General features: G+C 60.2%; 1 protein-coding gene across 4 annotated transcripts; it reads left to right on the top strand.

The window, feature by feature from the left end:
* The first annotated feature begins 724 nt into the window (after positions 1 to 724).
* Positions 725 to 16,273, top strand: FBXO46 (F-box protein 46). 4 transcript variants are annotated; one of them, XM_075915042.1, is made up of 3 exons: positions 6,801 to 7,245; positions 9,125 to 9,293; positions 12,057 to 16,273. In XM_075915042.1, the coding sequence occupies exon 3, from the start codon at positions 12,141 to 12,143 to the stop codon at positions 14,100 to 14,102; it is 1,962 nt and encodes a 653-aa protein (XP_075771157.1). In that variant the 5' UTR covers positions 6,801 to 7,245; positions 9,125 to 9,293; positions 12,057 to 12,140; the 3' UTR covers positions 14,103 to 16,273. The 4 variants fall into 4 exon arrangements, with proteins under 4 accessions (XP_075771156.1, XP_075771157.1, XP_075771155.1 ...); XM_075915041.1 differs by lacking the exons at positions 6,801 to 7,245; positions 9,125 to 9,293 and adding an exon at positions 725 to 818; XM_075915040.1 differs by lacking the exon at positions 9,125 to 9,293 and having other exon boundaries at positions 6,803 to 7,245.
* The last annotated feature ends 4,533 nt before the right edge of the window (positions 16,274 to 20,806 follow it).

Here is a 20,806-nt window from a genome sequence, read left to right as displayed (position 1 = left end):
GCAGAAGAGGCTCTCGCGCCAGAAGGAGCGCTCTGCGCTGCCCCTTCTTGCGCAACAAAAACCCTCTTGCGCAATGCAGCTATGCTGATTATTTTCAGACATAACGGGCTTTTCTTGCGCAAGAAGGGGCAGCGTAGAGCGCTCCTTCTGGCGCAAGAGCCTCTTCTGCAAAAATGGCGGCTCATTAGGTATGGAAATAAGGCTCGGCGATATTCCACGCTTAGCCTCGTTTGCATATTTCTGCTGCAAGAAGCCGTGAGTGTAGACATAGCCCTGTAGTACCCAGACTCCCAGCCTTGGCTCATGGGTGTCCCCATGATAGGACAATTTGCCCTGGGATGTGAGATATGCCCCACCATGATGCCCCCCCCACCCCAGAAAGCCAAGTGCAAGGATGTGGTGGCTAGGAGAGTGTCAGAAACTACAGCTCCCAGCATGCCTCTGCTCAGGCCAGAGACTACAGCTCCCAGCATGCCTCTGCTCAGGCCAGAGACTACAGCCCCCAGCATGCCCCGGGTTGGATCAGCGACTACAACCCCCAGCATGCCTCTGGCCGCGCCAGAGACTACAGCTCCCAGCATGCATTACTGCTCCCTTATCTGTGCCAGAGACTACACTTCCCAACATGCCCCTGGCTGGCTCAGAGACCACAGCTCCCAGCATGCCCCAGGCCTGGCCAGAGACTACAGCTCCCAGGATGCAATGCGAGGGCGCGGCGGGCGGCCGGCGCGGACCCCGGCTGCGCCTGCGCAATGCAACCCGGAAGTGTTGGGAGGAGGAGCGGCTGGGGGTGGGCAGCGCCTGGCCCCTGCCCAGGGGTAAGAGCTGGGGCGGGGGAGGGGCGATAGGGTTTGGGTCTGTGGGTGGGGGAGGGGCGTGTAGGGTGTGGGGCAGGGGCAAGTGGGGGGGTCGGGTGATGAGGGGGGCTGCTGGGGGGCGGGGTAGAGGAGGGGGATGGGGGGGTTGCTGGGGGGCGGGGTAGAGGAGGGGGATGGGGGGCTGCTGGGGGGCGGGGTAGAGGAGGGGGATGGGGGGGTTGCTGGGGGGCGGGGTAGAGGAGGGGGATGGGGGGTTGCTGGGGGGCGGGGTAGAGGAGGGGGATGAGGGGCTGCTGGGGGGCGGGGTAGAGGAGGGGGATGGGGGGGCTGTTGGGGGGCGGGGTAGAGGAGGGGGATGGGGGGGTTGAGTATGAGTTCCCAAGGACTGTGCCATTGAGCATCCGGGCTGCAGGGCCCCCCCCTCACTCCCCCCCCCCACGAGCTGGCCATTGGTTCCCATTTGCAGTGCCAGGTGTGAGGGGCTTGTCCCTCCCCTGGCGAGTCCGTATTCACCGCCCGCCAGCCGGAGACATGGCGCTTTTCCGCCTGGTCTGTTTCCCTTGTGAGCGTTTTGGGGCGAGGGCCCTCTGCACAGCACCTTGGGGGGGCCCTGTTCTTGGCTAGACGTTGGGTGCCACAGATGAGTAACGACCAGGATGCATAACAAGGATTCCGTTGTGAAGCTGCATACACAGAACCAGCCCCTCGCTCCAGACCTCAACTAGGATGTGCTCGAGGGAGTTCGGCTTTGGGGAGTGGAAGGGATTGATTGGCCCAGCAATGCTGAGGATCGATTATTTAGCTTGGCTAAATGAAGACTAAGCCCTCGGTCTTACCTACAGCGCATTGTGGACGAAGGGGTCAACCGGGGTGAAGTTCTGTGCGGGATCAGAAGCGAGAGGGCTGGGGGGCCTAGTGGGCAGAGCACGGGGCTAGGACTCAGGATATCTTTGTCTGTCTCTGCCATTGCCCTGCAGGATAATTGTGGGTGAAGTCGCCACCCTCTAGGTACCTTAGTTTCCCATCTGTGAAACAAGGATAATGATTCTACCATCCTTTACGCAACAGCTTGACAACTATTGAAAAGTACCATGTGACAGATAGTGCTTCCCAAGAGGGATGTGAATGATTAGTTGCTCGTACCCCCACTTGCTGCCTCTATCAGAAAGAGGCAGTGGAGGGAGGAAAAGGTGTTTCAAAGAGGCAGCGCTGTGTGGAGCCCGGGGTCTGCTGGCTCCATGCGGCGCTGCCACTTTGAAACGCTGCGGGGAGTACGGGGCCAGCGGGGGACTGCTCGAGTTCCCTGCTGGCCCCGTGCTCCCTCAGGCAGTCGCTACACTTCAAAGGCAGAGGTGCCCTTATCGACTATCCGATTAGCCGATTCATCTAAATTTAACATCCTTAATACCAGCACTGAATTTTCTGAGGCCAGATCCACACACCTGTGTCAATATAGCGGTGTCACTCAGGTGTGAAAAATCCACTGACCGCTACTGCCTCTCCGGGGGTGGATCATAGCTCTCTCCTGTCAGTGTAGGAGTGTCTTCACTAACTTGCTACAGCTGTACAGCTGCAGATTTGCCTGGTTTCAGTGTCCTCTGGCCTCAGCCAACTGCACAGCCTGCACACCAGTTGTGCAGTTCCCTGGGCTCTGATTGGCTGTGTAAGGTCTGATTTGCATAACAGTGGTGTGGTTGTTTCCCAGAAACTGTGATTTATATAATCCTGGGAGTCTGGACCGTGACCTCAGCTTGCCCATAACAAACATGGCTGCCTCCGCTTCTGGCTACCCACCCATCCCTCTCCGCTTCCTGGCCATATTCCCACAACAAACATGGCACCTCTTGTTTGGCAGTGCACCCTTCCCTCTAACCAGTGAGCACATATAATCCCCCCCCCACACACACACACCCTCACCGAGAAGTTGTCTTTAAGCTGTTGGAGTGGGGAGTGTGAAACAGCGCAGAGGCAGTGCGGTGCAGTGGTTAGCAGAGGGCATGTGGCTCCTAGATTCTTTCTGTTCTTTTGTCGCTGGAGACAATGTCAACTTAATTTCTGCTCGTTGAGTTCTCTCTCATCTCCCTGTTGTTTTACCTCCTGACGCCCTTTGCCTGAAAAACACTGCACAGTGCTCAGTCATGTATTGAAAGGGTGGTGGGAGCCACGTTTGGTGGGGACGTACGGCTCACAGGGAAGGGGGTGAGAGGAAAGAAGGTCAGCATAACAACAGGCGGGGGTGTGTGAACCTGGGAACAGCCTTATTCTGGGCTAATCTGCGTCTCCGAGTTTATTCAGCTCGGGGCCTGGTGGTCAACTCGTCTCAGTGTCTCAGATACGTTGGCAGTGGTGCAGCCTATGAGCTTGAAAAAGAATCCACAGGCTAGAGATGCCAGAAACAGCCCCTCCACCCCGCCCCATGTGTGCAGGGGAAATTAACGACATTCTTCCATGTAAGGATGTAAGAGTGTCATTGTTTAAATGAGTAACTGATAAACGTGAGCTTATCAGTTACCCAAACGGCTACCTACAGCTCCTGGTCTGGTTCACAAGGAGCTGGCTGCCACCTCATGCTGCAGGGCAGCAGGCAGATGCTGGTACACCCAGGGAGCTGGTTTAAAAGCCTGCTCCCAGTGCACATTGGCTCCCAGGAAGCCGACTCCCATCAAACAGGAGATCAAAAAGGGTTAACCCCAGGGCATGCCTATGAGCAGGCTGAATGCAACTGTCATTCACCTACGGAACTCACTGCAGCAGGGTTCTCACCGAGGCAAGGCTCAAGAAAGGAATTAGGCATCTACGGGTAAGGAAAGCACCCACTATCTGATTAGTCAGTTGAACAGTAGAGGAGGGCTTTGCCTCTTCCTGAGCCAATTAGGAGAGATGGTGGCAGGCAGGAGCCGGTGCATGCCAGGAGCCAGCTTTTAAGCCAGCTCCTGGGGATCTGGCTGCCACCCTGCTTGTCACCATCTAACTTTCAGCGGTTACACAGTTAGCTTCCGGAGCACCAGTGGGTTGAGTAAGCCTTCCGCAAACAAATCAGAAGATCTCGCCGCGTTCCCAGCACCCGGCTTGTATTTTGGACTTGGCTGTGTTCTGGCTGAGACCTGAGTAGATTTGAGGGCGTTTCTGAGCAGGAAGCAGTTGAGCAAACCGGGTTTTCTCACTGGAGGCGAGGGTTTGTAGGTGCGCCGACTTCCTGCTTTGGCCTGTGGCTCGTGAGGTTGGCTGGAAAACGAGAGGCTAATGTGCTGGCCAGAAAAGCTCTGGAGAAGAGCTGGCCCAAACTGGGAAGCTGCTGCTCAGCTGGAGGAAAGAGACTGTCCAAACAGCTACTGGCATTTGGTCTGCTTCCTTGCTCTTGATCATCCTCAGCCAGGCCTGGCCAGCCTCTTGCAAGGCAGGTATTACCCCCTGTTATGGATGGGGAAACTGAGGGTCAGAGAGGGGAAAGGGGTCTCCTAGGAGGAATTGATGCCACAGCTGGGAGCTGAATCCAGCTTGCTTCTCTGGACATTTGTGCACCATTGGTGGTTCCAGGTCAGTTCAGATTCCAGCAGTCGCCTCTCCTCATTGGCTCAGGAAGGGACAAAGCTCTCCCCTACTGTTCATCTGAGCAATCAGATAGGGGGTGCTTTCCTTACCCATAAATGCCTAATTCCTTTCTTGAGCCTTGCCTCGGTGAGAATCCTGCTGCTGTGAGTTCCGTAGGTGGTTGTGCTCAGCCTGCTCGTAGGCATGCCCTGGGGTTACCCTTTTTGAGCTCCTGTCTCATGCCACCCCTCTGCTCTCCAGCCCGGGAGCGCGCGGCAGCGGATGAGGCATGTGGGCGCGTGCATGAAAGGGGTTGAGGGTTTGTAAATGTCAAATTCCTGCCTATGCCCTATGAAGCAGTTGTCACTGGTCAGGAAAGGCTGCTGCTGGGCATCGCAAGCCCAGCCCAGAGTCACAGCAGCAGCTGCTGCCCAACGGCTGTGCTGGAAGGGAGCTAATCGAAGCTCTGAGACGCTTGTGCTGGGTGGTGTCACAAAATACCACAATATCTGTCCCTGTGGGACTTACAACACCCTCTTCATCAGGGCAGCTGGCCGATTCCGGCTAGGGGTTGTCCGAAGGGCTGCGTTTGGGTGGAGATGAGGCTTGGAAACCGCAGCAAACCACACCTCTCCCGCTGCATCCCTGCGGTCAGCAGCCCTCCGGAGAAGCAGCCAGATGCTGCAGCAAGGGGGACTCTGGGAATTCTTTGTGTGCTGGAACTTGTGGTGGTGGTGGTGGGGGGGGGGGAGAGAGACTGGGTCTGAGACTGGGATGCTGGGGCAGCTCCCTGCTTGATCTGACTTTGCAGCTGGCGACAGGTGTTGGCAGCCAGATGTGGTCATGGGGGGAGGGGGTGCTGCGGAGTGGGGGTGCAGAGCAGGGCTGGTAAATCCCCCTCTGTACTCGGGCCAGTGTTTCCATGCTGAGGCTTAGCTCCCCAGAGCAGATGGCTGTAGCTTTGCCTGTGTACCAGGGGCTGCAGTCCCTTTAAATGCAGCTTGTCAATCAGGGCAGAGGCAAGGGAGTGTCTCAAATTGGCAACTTTCTTGCAGAAGCGAAACAGAAGGCAAGAGAGGCTGATGGTGCCAGAGTAGCTTAAAGGGGCGCCCCACAACTGACTGGCCCGGTCTGTGCCCTCCTGAGGCTCCTCACGTCCAGAGCCTTTTGGGAGGGGGGGCAGGCTAGTAGATTTTGTGTTCTCCAGTCCCACAGGGGAACTGGAGTGCAGTGCAGGCTCCTCAGTGCTTGGGGGGGGCAGAGCCTGAAGCTTTGGGGGGGTGGATCCAGGCAAGTTGGGGGCCACATCTGGCCCCCAGGTTCCCCTCCCCTGCTTTAGGGTATTGTTTGCTGCCCGTGTAGAGGCCTCTTGTTCTTAGCTGTTGCTGTGGTCTGAGTGCCACTGCATGGGACAGTGAGCGACACTAGGCGTGTGGGTTATACCAGCACTCACCCACCTGCTCCTCTGCCTTTCCTTGTGCGTCTCTGGCTTGCCTCCTGGTGCTTTGCAGTGGCCCTGGGCTTCAGGCAGCCAGCATCTCGCTGCTGTGTGGCTCCGGGGAAGGTGTGTGGCCTTTGGGTGAGTTTTGATGGACAGATCCCCAGACCTACCCTGGCCGGAAGTGAAGCCGTGCAAAGTCCCACATCCGCAGGCATCTCCCCTGTCAAGCTGGCCTGGCCACAACTTCTTCAGGCAGGAGTCGCTTTGGAGCCTCAGAGACTCACACCCCAGAGAGGAGGCTGAGGGGAGGACAGTGGAGACCGGCAGGGAGGCCTGGAATGGGGGCAGATCTTGCCTCTGCTGTGGTGACCTCATTGGAGGGATGGCCAGAGACTGTGCTACCCCACAGAGACCTGGACCTGGCCTTTTGGAGGCCTCCCCGCCCCAAAGGGGATATTTCTGCTGCTGGCTCCGGGAGATCAAGTGGGGAAGCCCTGAGTTTACAGAGCTAAAGGTTCAGGGTCTAGGAGTCCAGCGCTGCTGGGTACCCCCACGCAGCTGAGATTCGTTCAGAGGCTCAGTTGGTGGATCAAGGGCCCCATGGTGATAGTGTAAAGGAGGTGGGGCCGGCCTGGAGGCCAAGGAGTGAGTCTGCTGCCCCAGAAAGGCCTAGGAAGGGAAGGACCCCCCCCCCCATCCCCCAGCTGGCATAATGGGCTGCAGGATTCCCTGGTGCTTGGAGACTTTCCAAGAGCTGGGGTGGGTCTGGTTCTAGCTCACCCAGAAATATCCCCTTGGGGGGGGGTCTCTGCTGGGGGTTATGCAGGGGGGAGGCTGGCTCGGAGGGGGGGGCGAAGCGAACCAGGAGCTCCAGGGCTTTTGGGCCCTGTGCACCTGTCGGGGGAGGCTCTGGCCTTTGGCCCCCTGAGCTTCAGGCTCTGCCCCGACCCACAGCAGGAGGCAAGAGTTGAGAGAGGCTGCTCCAGGTCCCTAGGCCCCCAGCAGGGCAGTCTGCGGCTCCCAGCTGCCAGGGCAGCGCAAGGTGCGCGGCTGCGCTTGCGGCCGGGGTTGGGAACACCGCGACGCTCCCTCCGCGGGCAGCCCCTGGGTAGGCTGAGGTTCGCCTGTCATCCATATATGGGCATGCCCCAAACTCGGCCTTCTGATTGGCTGCCTGCCCCATGCATATGTCTGTCAACAAATGGCTGGAGCGGGCCGGGGGGGGGGCCGGGATCAAAGGCCCCTATTGTAGTGTAGGGACCGGCGGGCCCGAGGAATGGGGACGCGGCCCCTTTAAGGACCAGGTGCCCCCGGCAGCCGGAGGGGGGGGCCGATGCGGGGGCGGCCCGGCCCTGGGTGGCTCCGGTGTCGATCCCCCGCCCCCCCCAGCTGCTCTGCAACCGGTGGCTGCGGGGCCCGGGCGCGGATCGGGGCCCCCCCGCCTGCGGGGCTCGGGTAAGGCAGCCGGGCTGGGCGGGGGGGAGGGGCTGGGCGTGTTGGGGGGCGAGCCGCGGGCGCCCCCTCCGGCCAAGCGGGGCGCCCCGGGCCAGGGGAAGGTCGCGCCGCCCTTACAGCGGCGGACCCCGGGACACTGAACCCTGCCGGGGCTGCAGGTGCGAGGGGGAAACTGAGGCACGGGGAGACCCAAGTGACTTGCCCAAGGTGGCCGGGGTTGGCTCCCAGGGCTGAGCTGGCCGTGGGGGTGGGGATTATTATTTAGCTCCGTGGGGAGGCCAGGCAGCGCTGGATCGCTGGCCTGGGCCCGACATTTGGGTTGGGTTTCTTCCCGAGTTCTGGCGCGGAGCACCCGAGCCGCTTGTTTTAATTTCAGAGGGGACCCCACATCTTCTCCAGCTCCCGTGAATGGGGAGGGGGGGATGCCGCCTGGGGTGGGGCGGGCAGGTGCAGCAACTGGCCCCTCTGCCTGCGGAAAACGAGGCAGCTTGGGAAAAGCGAGGGGGTGGGCAGGCGAAGGGGTATCCTCACCCCCCACCCCCAAACCGCTGTCCTGAGGGAGCGAAAGGGCTCAGCAGATAAGGCAGGTTTGGGGTCTGTGCGTGGTGCAAGTAACACCCCCCACCCCCTCCCCGAAGGGCATGTGGGGTGTTTTGTGCTCTTGTCCCCCCCCCTTGCTTGAGTGCAGGGGGGGGTAGCTAGAGGACTTAGCTTCCCGCTTCCCTGCCCTGCGTCTTCAGACCAAAGCCAGCTCTGCCCTGAGCCACTCCGAGACTGCCCCGGGGGCTGGTTATCATGCCCTTGCTGCTTGGGTTTGTCTGGTGCTGGCGGTGCCCAGGACTTGCCCCACGGCTCTGATCCGATACGGGGCAGCACCTGTCTCTCTTGCAAAGGGCGCAGCCCCTGATGGAAAGCTGGCTGCGTGCCCTTGGGCTCCTGTTGTGGCCCGGGGGCGGGCATGCCTGGGAGCCCTCAGCATAACAACAACTAGAACCCCGTCCTCATGTTACAGATGGGGAAACTGAGGCACGGAGGGGCAGTGATGTGCTAAGAGTCAGGGCAGAGCTGAGAACAGAATCCAGGTGCCATCCACTGGGGCACGTCCCTGGCCTGGGATGTTGGGGGTGCCTGCTTTTAAATACCCCTCTGACATCTCCTTTTAATATCAGCTCCCTGCTGCCCTCTCCAGCCCACGCCCACGGCTGTCAATTCTGCCAGGATTTCTGCCCCCGCCGATGTTCCCTCTCGTTTTTTCCATCCATGCCCGTAATAAATTTTGTTCTATGCACTCAAGCAAGTGCAAATGTGCACCCCACGGCTTTGCCTGGCAGGCTGGGTGTCTGTCTTGCTGGCAGTGTTGCCCACCGCACAGGGAGGAGTTTAACTGGCCGTCTCAGAGCCTTGCATGCGCCATGCTTGACTGGCCCCGGCTCCTGCGAGGGCCCCTGGCAGCTACCCCTTGAGCCCTCTGAGCTTGGAAGAGGAGCCTGCTGCTCTGTCCCCTAGCTCCTGTGACGCTCCCAACCCGTGGAGCAAGACTTGTGCCAAAGGCTGGTTGCTTTTTCTCCCTTCTGCCCCTCCCTAGCAGGGGCAGGGCAGCGAAACTGAGCGTATAGTGAAAGGAGGCTGGGAGTTGCCCGATGAGCTTGCGGAACTCATTGCCACATGATGCTGCGGAAGCCAAGCGTTCGATTGGCTCCCAACGGGAACGGCCCACGGAGGCTTGCTAGGCTCTAGGTGCATGTTTCGGCGAGATTGGAACTGACCATTAACTGATGGGGGCAGCTATTCTTGCACCTTCTCCTGTGGCAGCCGGTTGGAGCCGGGATACCAGGGCAGATGGGCTCCTGGTCTGATGAATTCTTTTACGCATCTCTAGCCCTGCTGGCCTAGGGAGGCGGGTCTGTGCCCAGTGTGTCTCCCAGAAATTCCTTCTGCTGCCCAGGGGGCGAATGTGCCAGTTGCTTCTGCGACCACCGCCTGGAGAGGTAGCAGAAGTGGAGGCTTCAACCTGCCTCTCGTCCCCACTTGCCATGGCTCCCCCAGAGGTACGAGAAGACCGGCAGGAGAGAGCTCTTCTAGTCCTGTTTGGCAGCTTCATTGTCCTAGAGCTGGAGTGAGGAACCTCAGGCCCCGGGGGCCGGATGCGGCCCTCGGCATGTCTGGATCCGGCCCCTGAGGCTCAGGGCCCAGCCCCAACGCTGGGGAGCCCCTGCTGGCCCCTTGGGGGCTGGTGCACACAAAATCTCCTAGGCTGCCCCCCCCCCCCCCCCCCCCCCCCCAGGCTGTGGTGTGCAAGGGGAATGTGGAGACTGTTTTTCTCCTTCTCGGTCGGGGGTGTTGCGTGCGGCCCTCAACTGATTTTCCTGTGGGTCGGTGGCCCCCAACCCAAAGCCGGGAGACACAGGGAGACGTAGCGGGCCTGGGGAAAGTGCTGCGTGCGGGTGCCTATCCCCGAGCTGGGACTGGTTCACACAGGCTGGATTCCCCAGGGTCCTGATCCTATGGGGGAGAGCAGCAGGCCAGGCCAGCTGCGGCCCTTCAAAGACCTTTCTTTGGGTTAATGAATTGACTGAGGACTGCATGCTGGCTTCCCCCCCCCCCAAATGATGGCAGAATGGTCCCCCCCACTCCCGGCCACGTCCAGACCCAGGGCTTTGACCCCGTGGCCGTGTTGGCCACCTGGGGCCTGCCTGGTGGCTTGATGGGATATCAGAGCCGTACTTTGCCACCCCTTCCTGGCAACTCCCCTTCCCTTCTGCTGGTAAATGACTCGGGATGGTCCTTGGCCCTGAATTGGGAGGGGAGCGGGTGAAGGCCGGGGCACTGTACGCTGCCACCGGCGCCTTGGTGCAAATCGGGCACGGAACAGGCTCCGGAACGCCCCCAGCTGGGGCACTGAGTCTGCTTTTCCACACTGCCACAGGCTCCTCTCGGAGAGGGACTGGGATGGGGGGAGCTGCTTTCCCGATCACCGGCTGGCTCGGGACCACCGAACGCGTTCCCTCTCTGGGAGAGGCGGAAATCGCACGAGCTGCAGAGTATCTGGGGCGTCTCCCATCTGTCAGGCAGGGATCGGTTGTGCAGAGACCGGCCTGGGGACAACGTGCTCGCCAGCTTGTCCTGCAGCCCCACGCCCTGGCCAGCCCCCCTTCGGCCCTCGCCTGTCTAGCTTCTCTGGCTGGCGAGCCTGGCGCTGAAGTGGGATGGAGGGACGGGGGGATTGGAGTAGGAGCAGCGAGGTTGTTTTCCTTTGGGTTTGGTCCTGTGGCCACTGCCGTGGGGATCCGGTTCTGAGCACCACGTTTCAGGGAAGAGGTGGAGAAATCGGAGAAGGTTCAGAGAAGAGCAACAGAAGTGATGAACGCTCTAGGAGACATGTCCTAGGAGGGGAGGCTGAAAGAACTGGGCTTGTTTAGTTTGGAAAAGAGAAGACTTAGAGGGGACATGAGAGCAGTTTTCAAGGACCTAAAAGGGCGTCACAAGGAGGAGGGAGAAAACTTGTTCTCCTTGGCGTCTGAGGCTAGAACAAGAAGCAATTGGCTTAAACTGCAGCAAGGGAGGTTGAGGTTGGACATTAGGAAAAACTTCCCACCTGGCAGGGTGGTGAAACACTGGAATAAATTGCCTAGGGAGGTTGTGGAATCTCCATCACTGGAGATATTTAAGAGCAGGTTGGTCAGGGATGATCTAGACGGTGCTTGGTCCTGCCGTGGGCAGGGGGCTGGACTCGATGGCCTCTCGAGGTCCCTTCTAGTTTGAAGATCTATTGGAGAGGGGTCAGGGAAGAGCTACAAGAATGGCTGAAGGCTTAGAAACCTGCTTTGGAGAGATTCCCACAGCGCCGTCTCTTTAACAAAGAGCGGGTTTGGGGCAGGGGAGCTGTTGCCGGAACACCCTGGTCTAGGGAACCGGAGGATCCGCTGTAAGAACCGGGCCCGTTGGGATCCAGGAGCTTGCGGGCGATGGAGCTCCTGGCTCTTTCCTTAGTTGGCTCCGTACAGAAGCAATGCTTTGCGGCCCACGATGCTGATCCTGGGTTTCCCTAAGGCGCTAGGATACACTGCTGCTGCATAGGGTGCAAAAAACTTGGGGAGTGGGGAATGTTCCCTCTGATCTTTTCCATCCATGTGCAGATTTTGTGCGGAATAAATGTTTGATGTGCACCAAGGCGTAGAAACCAAAAAACCACCCCAGTGGCGGGCGGTCTGCTAAACAGCTGAGAGACATCTGACTGCCTCCTTAGGGACCGCTCAAGTGCACGGCTTACAGGGGACACTGCTGAGGCAGCCCCCACTTCCCCCCGGCTTCCCTGCCCCATTGCTCTTCAAGGCTTGACAGGGATAGGGCCCTTCCCGAACCCCATGTCGTCAGGGTCCTCGGGTTTGCTGCTGTTCTGCCTCGGGTGCTATACCCCCCCAATCCCCCCGGGCAGCGACTGATCCCGTTTTGTTCTTAGCTTTGGTGGTGTCCAGTGGCAGAGAGTTCCGCAGGCTCGTGTAGTGTATTCCCTCTCACCCGTAGGAGCTTGCTGTCTGTCCTTTCGGCTGGCGGTCCTGCCTGCTTGTCCCAGGACATGGGGCGAAGGGACGCACCCAATTCGCTTTCCCGGCTGTGCTCCATCCCCTCTCAAAAGGGGGTGATCGCCAGTGCCCCCCCCCGCTGTGGGGCCACCGGAGGGACGGGGGGTCAGCAATGGGTTGGTGCTGGAAGGCTCCCCTCCTGCCCAGGGAGAGGGGACCACCCCAGGTTGGCAGAGCACGACAGGTTCCCGCAGCCTTGCTGATCGACGTGTCTCTCTCCCTCCCCAGGTGGCTCCGAGCCGGTGACGACCTCGGGGGCCGGCGCCAGAGCGCCATGAGCTAGGGGGGCCCGGCCTGCGCCGTGCGCCCGTGATGGAGCAAAACGCCTTCCCGCACGTCCAGCTCTGGTGCCCCCGGCCCTTCGGCACCTACTCCCAGAACAAGCCCTGCAGCGGGGGCGGTCCGGTGAAGAAGGCCTTTGGGGACTTCGCCTGCAGGACCAAGGAAGGGGAGGGCAGTGGGGAGGCCTGCTCCGAGAACACCCCGCCTGCCCCGGCCCCGCCACCTCCCCCGGCCCCCCCCAGCCCCAGCCAGGGGGAGGAGGGCCGGGTGCTACTAGACACCTGGTACGTCATCAAACCGGGCAACACAAAAGAGAAGATCGCCTTCTTCGTGGCCCACCAGTGCAGCAGCGCCAGCCGCGCCAGCGCCATGAAGGTCAAAGGGAAGTGGGGGAGCGACAGCTCCAAGGCCAAGCGCCGCCGGCGCTCACACGACCCCAGCAGGGGCAAGCCGGGCCCGGGGAAGGAGAAGGACAGCAGCAAGGAGGCGGAGGACGTGTTCCTGTGCCCCGAGGCCCCCGCCGAGCCGGCCGGTGACACGGACCTGCTGTCCGTGGCCGAGATGGTGGCCCTGGTGGAGCAGCGGACGGCGCTGGCGCTGCAGAGCTACTCGCGGCCTGGCCCCGGCGGGGCGCCCGCCGCCCCGGCCCCCCCCGTGGTCTTCCTGGCCACGGAGCAGGAGAAGAAGGCGGCGGGCGGCGGGGAAGGCCCCGACTGCAGCCGGGTGGCCGAGGCGGTGGCCCATTTCGAGTCGCAGCAGCAGGAGCGGGGCGCGCTGCGGCCGAACGGGCTGTGCCGCGAGTCGGCCGAGTGCGTGGCCAATGCCCAGCACAGCCCCGGCGAGGTGCGCATCGCCTTCCGCATCTCCAGCAGCCGGGACCCCCGCTCACCCCCCGAGGCGGGCGCCGGTACCCGCCCCAGCTGCATGTTCATGAGCTGCGGGGCCGGGGGCGCGCCCGCCAGCGCCAAGGACAAGATCACCTGCGACCTCTACCAGCTGATCAGCCCCTCCCGCGACGCCCTGCCCAACAACGTGGACTTCCTGCTGTCCAGCGCCGCGCCCAAGGGCGATGGGGCCGGCGAGCCGCCCGACGTGGAGATGAGCTGTGGCGAGAGCCAAGCCTTGCCGGGCAAGCTGGAGGCCGGGCCGGACGGCAGGGCCGGGGAGAAGCTGGGGGGGCCGGCGGCCGCGCCCCGGGACTGCGTGGCCGGCTTCCACGTGGACGTGGTGGTGACGGGCGTGGTGGATCAGTGCGTCTTCTTCGGCAAGGACAGCACCAAGAACATGAAGGAGGAGACGGTGTGTCTGACGGTGGGGACCCCCACCCCAGACGGGCTGTGCTCCTCCTGTGAGGACCCGCCCCCTGGCCAGCTCTTCTTCCTCCACGCCCCCAGGCCCGAGGACACCCGCGAGGCCACTGGCTCTCTCCTGGACAGCAAGAACAACACCTGCGACGGGGGCGCGGATTGGCCGGATGGGCCCGGGCTGGAGCCGGCCAGCTCGGACACCTCGCTCTGCCGCCTGTACCGGCACGTCTCCCACGACTTCCTGGAGATCCGCTTCAAGATCCAGCGCCTGCTGGAGCCCCGGCAGTACATGCTGCTGCTCCCCGAGCACATCATGGTGAAGATCTTCAGTTACCTCCCCACCCAGTCGCTGGCCGCCTTGAAATGCTCCTGCCACTACTTCAAGTCCATCATCGAGACCTTCGGCGTGCAGGCCACGGACTCCCGCTGGAACCAGGACCCACTGTACCGGGACGACCCCTGTAAGCAGTGCAAGAAGCGGTACGAGAAGGGGGACGTGTCGCTGTGCCGCTGGCACCCCAAGCCCTACCACCACGACCTGCCTTACGGACGCTCCTACTGGATGTGCTGCCGGCGCACGGACAGAGACACGCCGGGCTGCCGGGTGGGGCTGCACGACAACCACTGGGTGCTGCCCTGCGACATGCTGAGGGACCGAGCGGCCAGGCGGGAGGACGGGAGGTGAGGGGGGCGGGGGGCAGAGGCGGGGGCCTGCGAGGCCGCGTGTGTGTGTGTGTGTGTGTGTGTGTGTGTGTGTGGGGTTTGGTTTGGTTTGGTTTGGTTCGAGTGCCTGGTTGTCTGGGGCCGATCAGAACGGAACGGCAGTCCCCTGCCCGAAGAAATTGACTCGCCCACGTGCAAAGCTCTATGGGGCCCGATCGCCGGCTCCCCCCATCACCCGCCTTCCTCAGGCGGGAGCCGTGGTGTGCGCCGGCCTTGCAGCGTGCTGGTGGCTCGGGGGGGACCGACTGGGACGTCTGCCTACGCCCGTATCTGGCCCCTCTTCCGCCGCTCATCCCCGGGGGTGACCCCTGGTAAGTGAGGGCTGGTGGGTTTGCCCCCATTCTCCTCCTCCAGCCCCCTTTTCCGGAGCAGAGCCTGGCGGCGGGCGGGAGCGTGGGCGCGGAGCTCAGATCGGCCTCTCCGAGAGAGGGCGCTGTGCCCCCGGCCTGCCCAGGGGCCCGTTTCCCACCCGCATCGCTGGCGCCGGCACGGAGCAGGGGCGAGAGGCAGGCAGGCGGGCCTGGCGCTGCGCGGGAGACCTTGGCAAGCCAGGACTGGGCAGGCCTTGCCCACGCCTGCTTTGTTGCCGCCCACAGCCGGCTGCAACTTAACAGGGTCCTAGCAAGCGGGGCCGGGCGTTGGGGGTGGGCACGACTGGGCTTGTCTCCATTTCAAGGGTGCTCAGCGCCTCCCCGCTGCGTTGGCGGCTCCAAGCCCGGCGCTCCCCACTGCGTGGTCCCCCCCAGCCCTTCTCCAGCGGCTCACAGCGGCCAGGGACTGGTGGGGGGGGTCCCTCGCCCTCTCTGGTGCCCCTCCCACCCCCGTCCCTGCCTACATGCGGCAGCTTCTCCGGAGCCGAGGGCCCTGCTTCAGTTTGTGGCTGCCAGTCTGCGGGGGCGGCGGCTACGGGCCATCGCCTGGTCCCTCCCCTTCTAGCCGCATTGCCTGGGGGGGGTTCAGCAGGGGATGCCCCAGCCTGGCCCCGATCCTATCGGCCGACATCACTGTTTTGGGGTCCAGCTCTGTAGCTCCAACCCGCTTCTGCACTGGTGGGGAAAGGGACCCAGCTCGCCCCACCCCAGGCTACAGCGTGACCCAGAGGTAGCCCAGAGGCGTTTCCGATGGGCCCTGCCGCCGGCTGGAGGTCGGCCGGGGCCTGTTGGCTTCACTGGGGCCCTCAGCCTGTGCCTGGAACTGGGGCAAACAGCTATCACGGCCTTCACCCTGCCCCTTCGCCCTCCACACGGCCTTATCCCCCATCCAGCCTCTGGCAGCCGGCAGTGTGATGCCACCAGCGGGTCCAGGGGCATTTCTCCCCCGGCTACCGACTGTTCCTGGCCGTCCTTTTCGCAGCCTTTTCATTTGAACCCATAAACTCCCCCCCCCCCCCCCTTCCGCCACCACAAGTTGCCTTGAAATCCTCTTTCCTGGTCCCCCGGTTCACACTCTAGTAGGGTCCGTCTACGCTTGCTCCCTAGTTCCAACTACGGCTGCAAAAGTAGGCGACCGAACTTGCTAATGAAACGGGGATTTGAATATCGCGCGCTTCATTAGCATGATCTTGCCTGCGCGTTATTCCGATCGCCAGCTGATTGGAACCAGGAAGTGCGCTCCGGGCCTCATTTTTTGAGGAGTAACGTGAGTTCGAACCAAGGGGTTTGATTCACACTAACGCGGCCCGGAGCGCACTTCCTGGTTCGAATCAGCTGGCAATCGGAACAGCGCGGGCGAGATCACGCTAATGAAGCGCGGGATATTTAAATCCCCGCTTCATTAGCAATGTCGGTCGCCTACATTTGCATCCCTAGTTCGAACTAGGATGCAAGTATAGACGGACCCGTATAGTGGGGCCGGCGCCGGGTCTCGTATCGCTGAGCCCCCGTGGGCTAGGGCTGCGCCTCAGGCCCCAGCTAATATGCTCCCAAATCGGGGAGGGTCTCCCCCACCTTCCCCCCCCCCCCGTGCCCCAAGGAAGCCGCCAGCCCGTGGTGCTCTGGTCCTCCAGGTGCTGATCCGGTTTGGGGTCCCCCTGCACGGGCCCGGCGCCGCCTGGTATTTATACGCCTGTCTCTGCATGTGTGACATTTCAAATGACTGTTGAGTGGAAAACAAATTAAACGGCAGAAAAACCGACCGGGGGGAGCGTGTGTGACTTTTCTTTCTCGCTCATGGTTGGTCTCGGCCCTCGGCGCAAAGAGGCTTGTGGAAGTTGGGGCGCTCGCTTCCCATACTTTGCTGTGCGAACGGCCGTCCCGCCGGACCCAATCAACCCCGTCCCTCTGCCGCCCAACCGGGTGCCGTGAAAGGCTGGCTGTGCATTTCCCATCGGCTCGCCTGCCTTTCCCTGGGCTCGTTCCTCAGAGCGGGCTCCGCTGCCCCGTTCACGTGCTAGTGGCATTGAGGGCTGCCTCTGGGGTAGCCCCATTGAAACGAAATGGGCAAACCAGCCGTTTGACCCCCCGTGTCCGGCTCGCTGCAAATTCAGGCAGGCACCTGCCTCACGTTTGGGTCACGGGTGGGAGGAGCAGCTAGAGCCAAAGAAATAAAGTGAGACGCAAGAGGGGGACAGGCGGGAAACTTTCTAAGAACGAACAACAGAATTTTTGCCAAAATTTGCCATGGGAATGTTGGAACTGTGGGGGGGGGGGGGAGTTAAAATATTGCAATCGGGCTTCCCTGCTGCAGTGCCTCATGGGAGTTGTAGTTTGGATGTGTCACCTTGTCACTGGGAACCCTGGCTTTCCAGATGCACCTTGCACGCTGCTCAGGTCTACGCTGCACCCGGAGCTGAAATAAGCAACCCAGTTTGAGCGCCGCAAATGGCCTCGCTTATTTCGAAACAGCTTCTTCCGTACGTTTCGAAAGAACCCGCGGTTCCGAAACGACCCTTCTTCCACGTGGAACGAGGTTTGCGGGGACGTCGGAATGGCGCGCCCGTTGTACTTCGAAATAACGGGATGCTGTGAAGACGCAGGAGAGCTATTTCAGACCCTCCGGTATCTCGAAATAACGCCGCAGTGTCGACGTAGCCAGAGAGGGGCTGCTGAAGTTGGAAAGTCCAGCCTGTAAAAGGTAACGGGCATATTGGCGGGGTTAAAGTTGGGGGGGATCTTTTTTGAATCTAAGCTGTCTGCTGGAAGCAGCTAGCTGCCTTTTGTGAATAATTTTGTTAACAGCCCAGTTTTTTGTCCAAAAAGTGGGGGTGGTAATTTGTGGCCACATTGAGGGCTGTCTCTGCCCCCCAGTCTGGCTAGACTTTCCCTTCCTCTGCACTCTAGGAAATACCCACATCCACATTTTATGGTGGCAAGATTTGGCTGGGTCCCTGGGGTGATTATGGGAAGGTGGAGGACTCGCAGTGCTCGTCCGGAGCTAGCCTGCCACCCCCACTGCTGGGCATGAGTTGTGCTAATGCAGATGTCAGCCCTGCTGCGCTGTGGATGAGAGATGAATGAGGCGCAATGCTCCGGTTCTAGCTCGATCAATAACTCTGCAGTGAAGAGATGTGTGTGCATTCCTAGCAGGCATGGTGCTAGGTACGTGCCACCCGCCCTCCTAACTTTCCGCCTGTGTTGAGGGGCACTACAATTTAAAGGCGACCAAGTCAAAACTGATTTAAGCCAGGTTGCTTCCCATGCTGCTCCACTGACTGGTGGAACTCCCTGCTGCATGATGCTACAGAGGCCCAAGAGTTGAGAGAGCTTCTGGAAAGGACTGTGTGCTGCTATGGCTAACAAGCCTCTCAAGCAAATGCTGAACAAGTCCCGGAAGGTCTCCTCATGTCAAAAAAGATATTTTGGCCTTGGAAAGGGTTCAGAAAAGGGCAACTAAAATGATTAGAGGTTTGGAACGGGTCCCATATGAGGAGAGGTTAAAGCGACTGGGACTTTTCAGTTTAGAAAAGAGGAGACTGAGGGGGGATATGATAGAGGTCTATAAAATCATGAGTGGTGTGGAGAGGGCCGATAAAGAAAAGTTATTTATTAGTTCCCTAAATAGAAGAACTAGAGGACACCAAATGAAATTAATGGGGAGCAGGTTTAAAACTAATAAAAGAAAGTTCTTCACACAGCGTGTAGTCAACCTGTGGAACTCCTTGCCAGAGGAGGCTGTGAAGGCTAGGACTATAATAGAGTTTAAAGAGAAGCTAGAGAATTTCATGGAGGTTAGGTCCATAAAAGACTATTAGCCAGGGGATAAAATGGTGTCCCTGGCCTCTGTTTGTCAGAGGCTGGAGAGGGATGGCAGGAGACAAATCACTTGATCATTGTCTTTAGTCCACCCCCTCTGGGGCACCTGGTTCTGGCCACTGTCGGTAGACAGGATACTGGGCTAGATGGACCTTTGGTCTGACCCAATACGGCCGTTCTTATGTTCTTATGTAAGGACTGTGAACCAGCCTGCTTCTGGGCAGGAGGGAATTCGCCGAGGGTAGGTTATCCACTAATGATCCTTCCACAGGGATATGTGCACCCCCCTCTGGCACTAGTCACCAATGTTCCCTCTAATTTTTTCCATCTGGGTGTGGAATACATTTTATGTGCACCAAGGCACATGCCGATGTGCACCACCAGTGGTGGGTGTCCGTGGGTGCTCGTTAATCGGTTGGATCTCTCCTGAGAAGCCACTCAAGTACTCAGCTTATAGGGAACACTGCTGACTATTGGGTGGCCCCGCTCACCTGCGGGAATGGCTCACCTTGGTGGCTGGGAGCACAGGGCCTGCGGCCTGCCTTCCTGCACCCCCTCTCTGGTCTTACTTCCCCAGCTTGATGCCCAGCAGTTGCTTTACCAAGCTGGTGGGGGTGGACAGGGCTTGGAGGGAGAGCCGCCTGGAGTTTGGGCTTAGCAGAGAGAAAGGGAAGAGGGTGACTTGCTCCCGGTCCGGAAGAACCTACCTGAGGATCAAAACTTTGCTCCTGGCCACGCAAAGGACGTACCTCAGGGCTGGAAGGTGCCGCCGGAGGAACTGCGAGTGGAATTTCGTAACAGGTAAGAGGCCGTCTGTAAACCATGTAACCTTGGGCGACTGATTTCTCCAAAGCCCCCTTCTAACACGGAAACAACCGGGCAAAACTAAGGAGTCCGTCCTAGGGGTTAGGTAACGCACGGACCGCTCCTAATGAACAAGTTGCGCAGTTTCCTCGGGTGCATAGGGGAGTCATGGCAGCTTTGAAATCAGGGCTGGGTTTCTACCAGCTCTGCCTTAGGAACAGATCTCTGGCCCGTGCTATCCAGCAAGGCTGGATCCCAGCTAGCAGATCTCTGGCCCATGCTATCCTGCAAGGTTGTGGTCCCAGCTAGCAGAGCCAGTCTTAGGGGCGGGTGAGCCAGGTGGCCTTAGAGCCATCTCCGGGCTCCCCCGGGCTGGTAATGTGCTTTAGGTAACCACCCTCGTGTCCAGAAGTCTCAGGGGGAGCCGTGTTAGTCTGCAACTGAAAAACCGTAAACAGCCAATGGTCCTCGGGGATGTTAAAATTAGATTAATCATCTGATCGAATCGTGGATGGAATTTCCATGGACAATCTGATGAGTCGATAAGGGCGCTTCCCCTTTGAAAAGTAGCAAGAGTCCGCCCGGCTGTTGCTACCTTTCAAAGGGGGAATACTCTGAGTCCCCCACTGCCCCGGGCTCCACACGGCTCTACGGCTTTGAAATGTACAAGAGCCCCAGTGGAACACCACCACTGCGCCCCCTGCTTCCTCTCACGGAGCTGGAGCTGGGGGGGGGACCGGCTTTTAAGCCAGCTCCCCCCCAGCACCCCTTCCTCTCCCCCCCCCTTTGCTGCCTCTTTCTGATAGAGGCAGCAAGGGGGAGAAGCGACGAGTCGCCCAGTGTGTCGATTAGTCGCTTACATCCCAAACGGTCCTGCAGCACCTTATGGACGGTATCGTGAGCTTTCGTGGGCACAACCCACTTCTTCGGATGACTGGAGCAAGGGGTCCAGAGGGACAAGTAAATCGCAGAAAAACAGGGGACGGGGAGGGAAAGAGAAGGTGGAAAAAATCTTGTCAATTAGAGTGTCCATGTTACATGAGGCTACTAGAGTGGGCTGTAAGTGCCCGATACTTGGCTTTGGATGTCACGAGGGGCTGGAATGGATCTTTGTTCAACTTTGATTAAAGGTGTCATATTGCAGATGAAGGCAAGTTGGGCAGTTTCTCCCTCCAGCGGGTTTTTGAAATGGCTCTTGGATCCCTGAGAGCCTTTGGCGGGTGATCCCGACAGGTTTGGCCGGGAGGCTAAGCGCTGGCCCTTCATCTCCCCATCTCAGCTCTGCCCTGCCGCTCCTGCCCTCTGCCTTGGAGCTGCCCATTGCTTGATGTGCAGCACACAAGAAGAAGAAGAAGAGGAGGAGGGGGCACTGACATCAGGGTGCCCCTTCCTCCACCCTGGACTCCATCCCCACAGAGCAGAGGGGGGCAGGGGTAAGGGGGCAGACTCTGGGGTGTGTTTGGGGGTGTGATGGACCCAGGGATGAGCTGGGGGTAGGGGGTCAGACCCTGGGGTGTGTTTGGGGGTGTGATGGACCCAGGGATGAGCTGAGGGTAGGGGGTCAGACCCTGGGGTGTGTTTGGGGGTGTGATGGACCCAGGGATGAGCTGGGGGTAGGGGTCAGACCCTGGGGTGTGTTTGGGGAGTAGGGGGAGGCCCAGGGGTGTGTTTG

The sequence above is a fragment of the Pelodiscus sinensis genome, unplaced genomic scaffold (assembly GCF_049634645.1).
Source record: "Pelodiscus sinensis isolate JC-2024 unplaced genomic scaffold, ASM4963464v1 ctg34, whole genome shotgun sequence".
NCBI lineage: Eukaryota > Metazoa > Chordata > Testudines > Trionychidae > Pelodiscus > Pelodiscus sinensis.
This window is presented reverse-complemented; position numbering and strand designations above follow the sequence as displayed.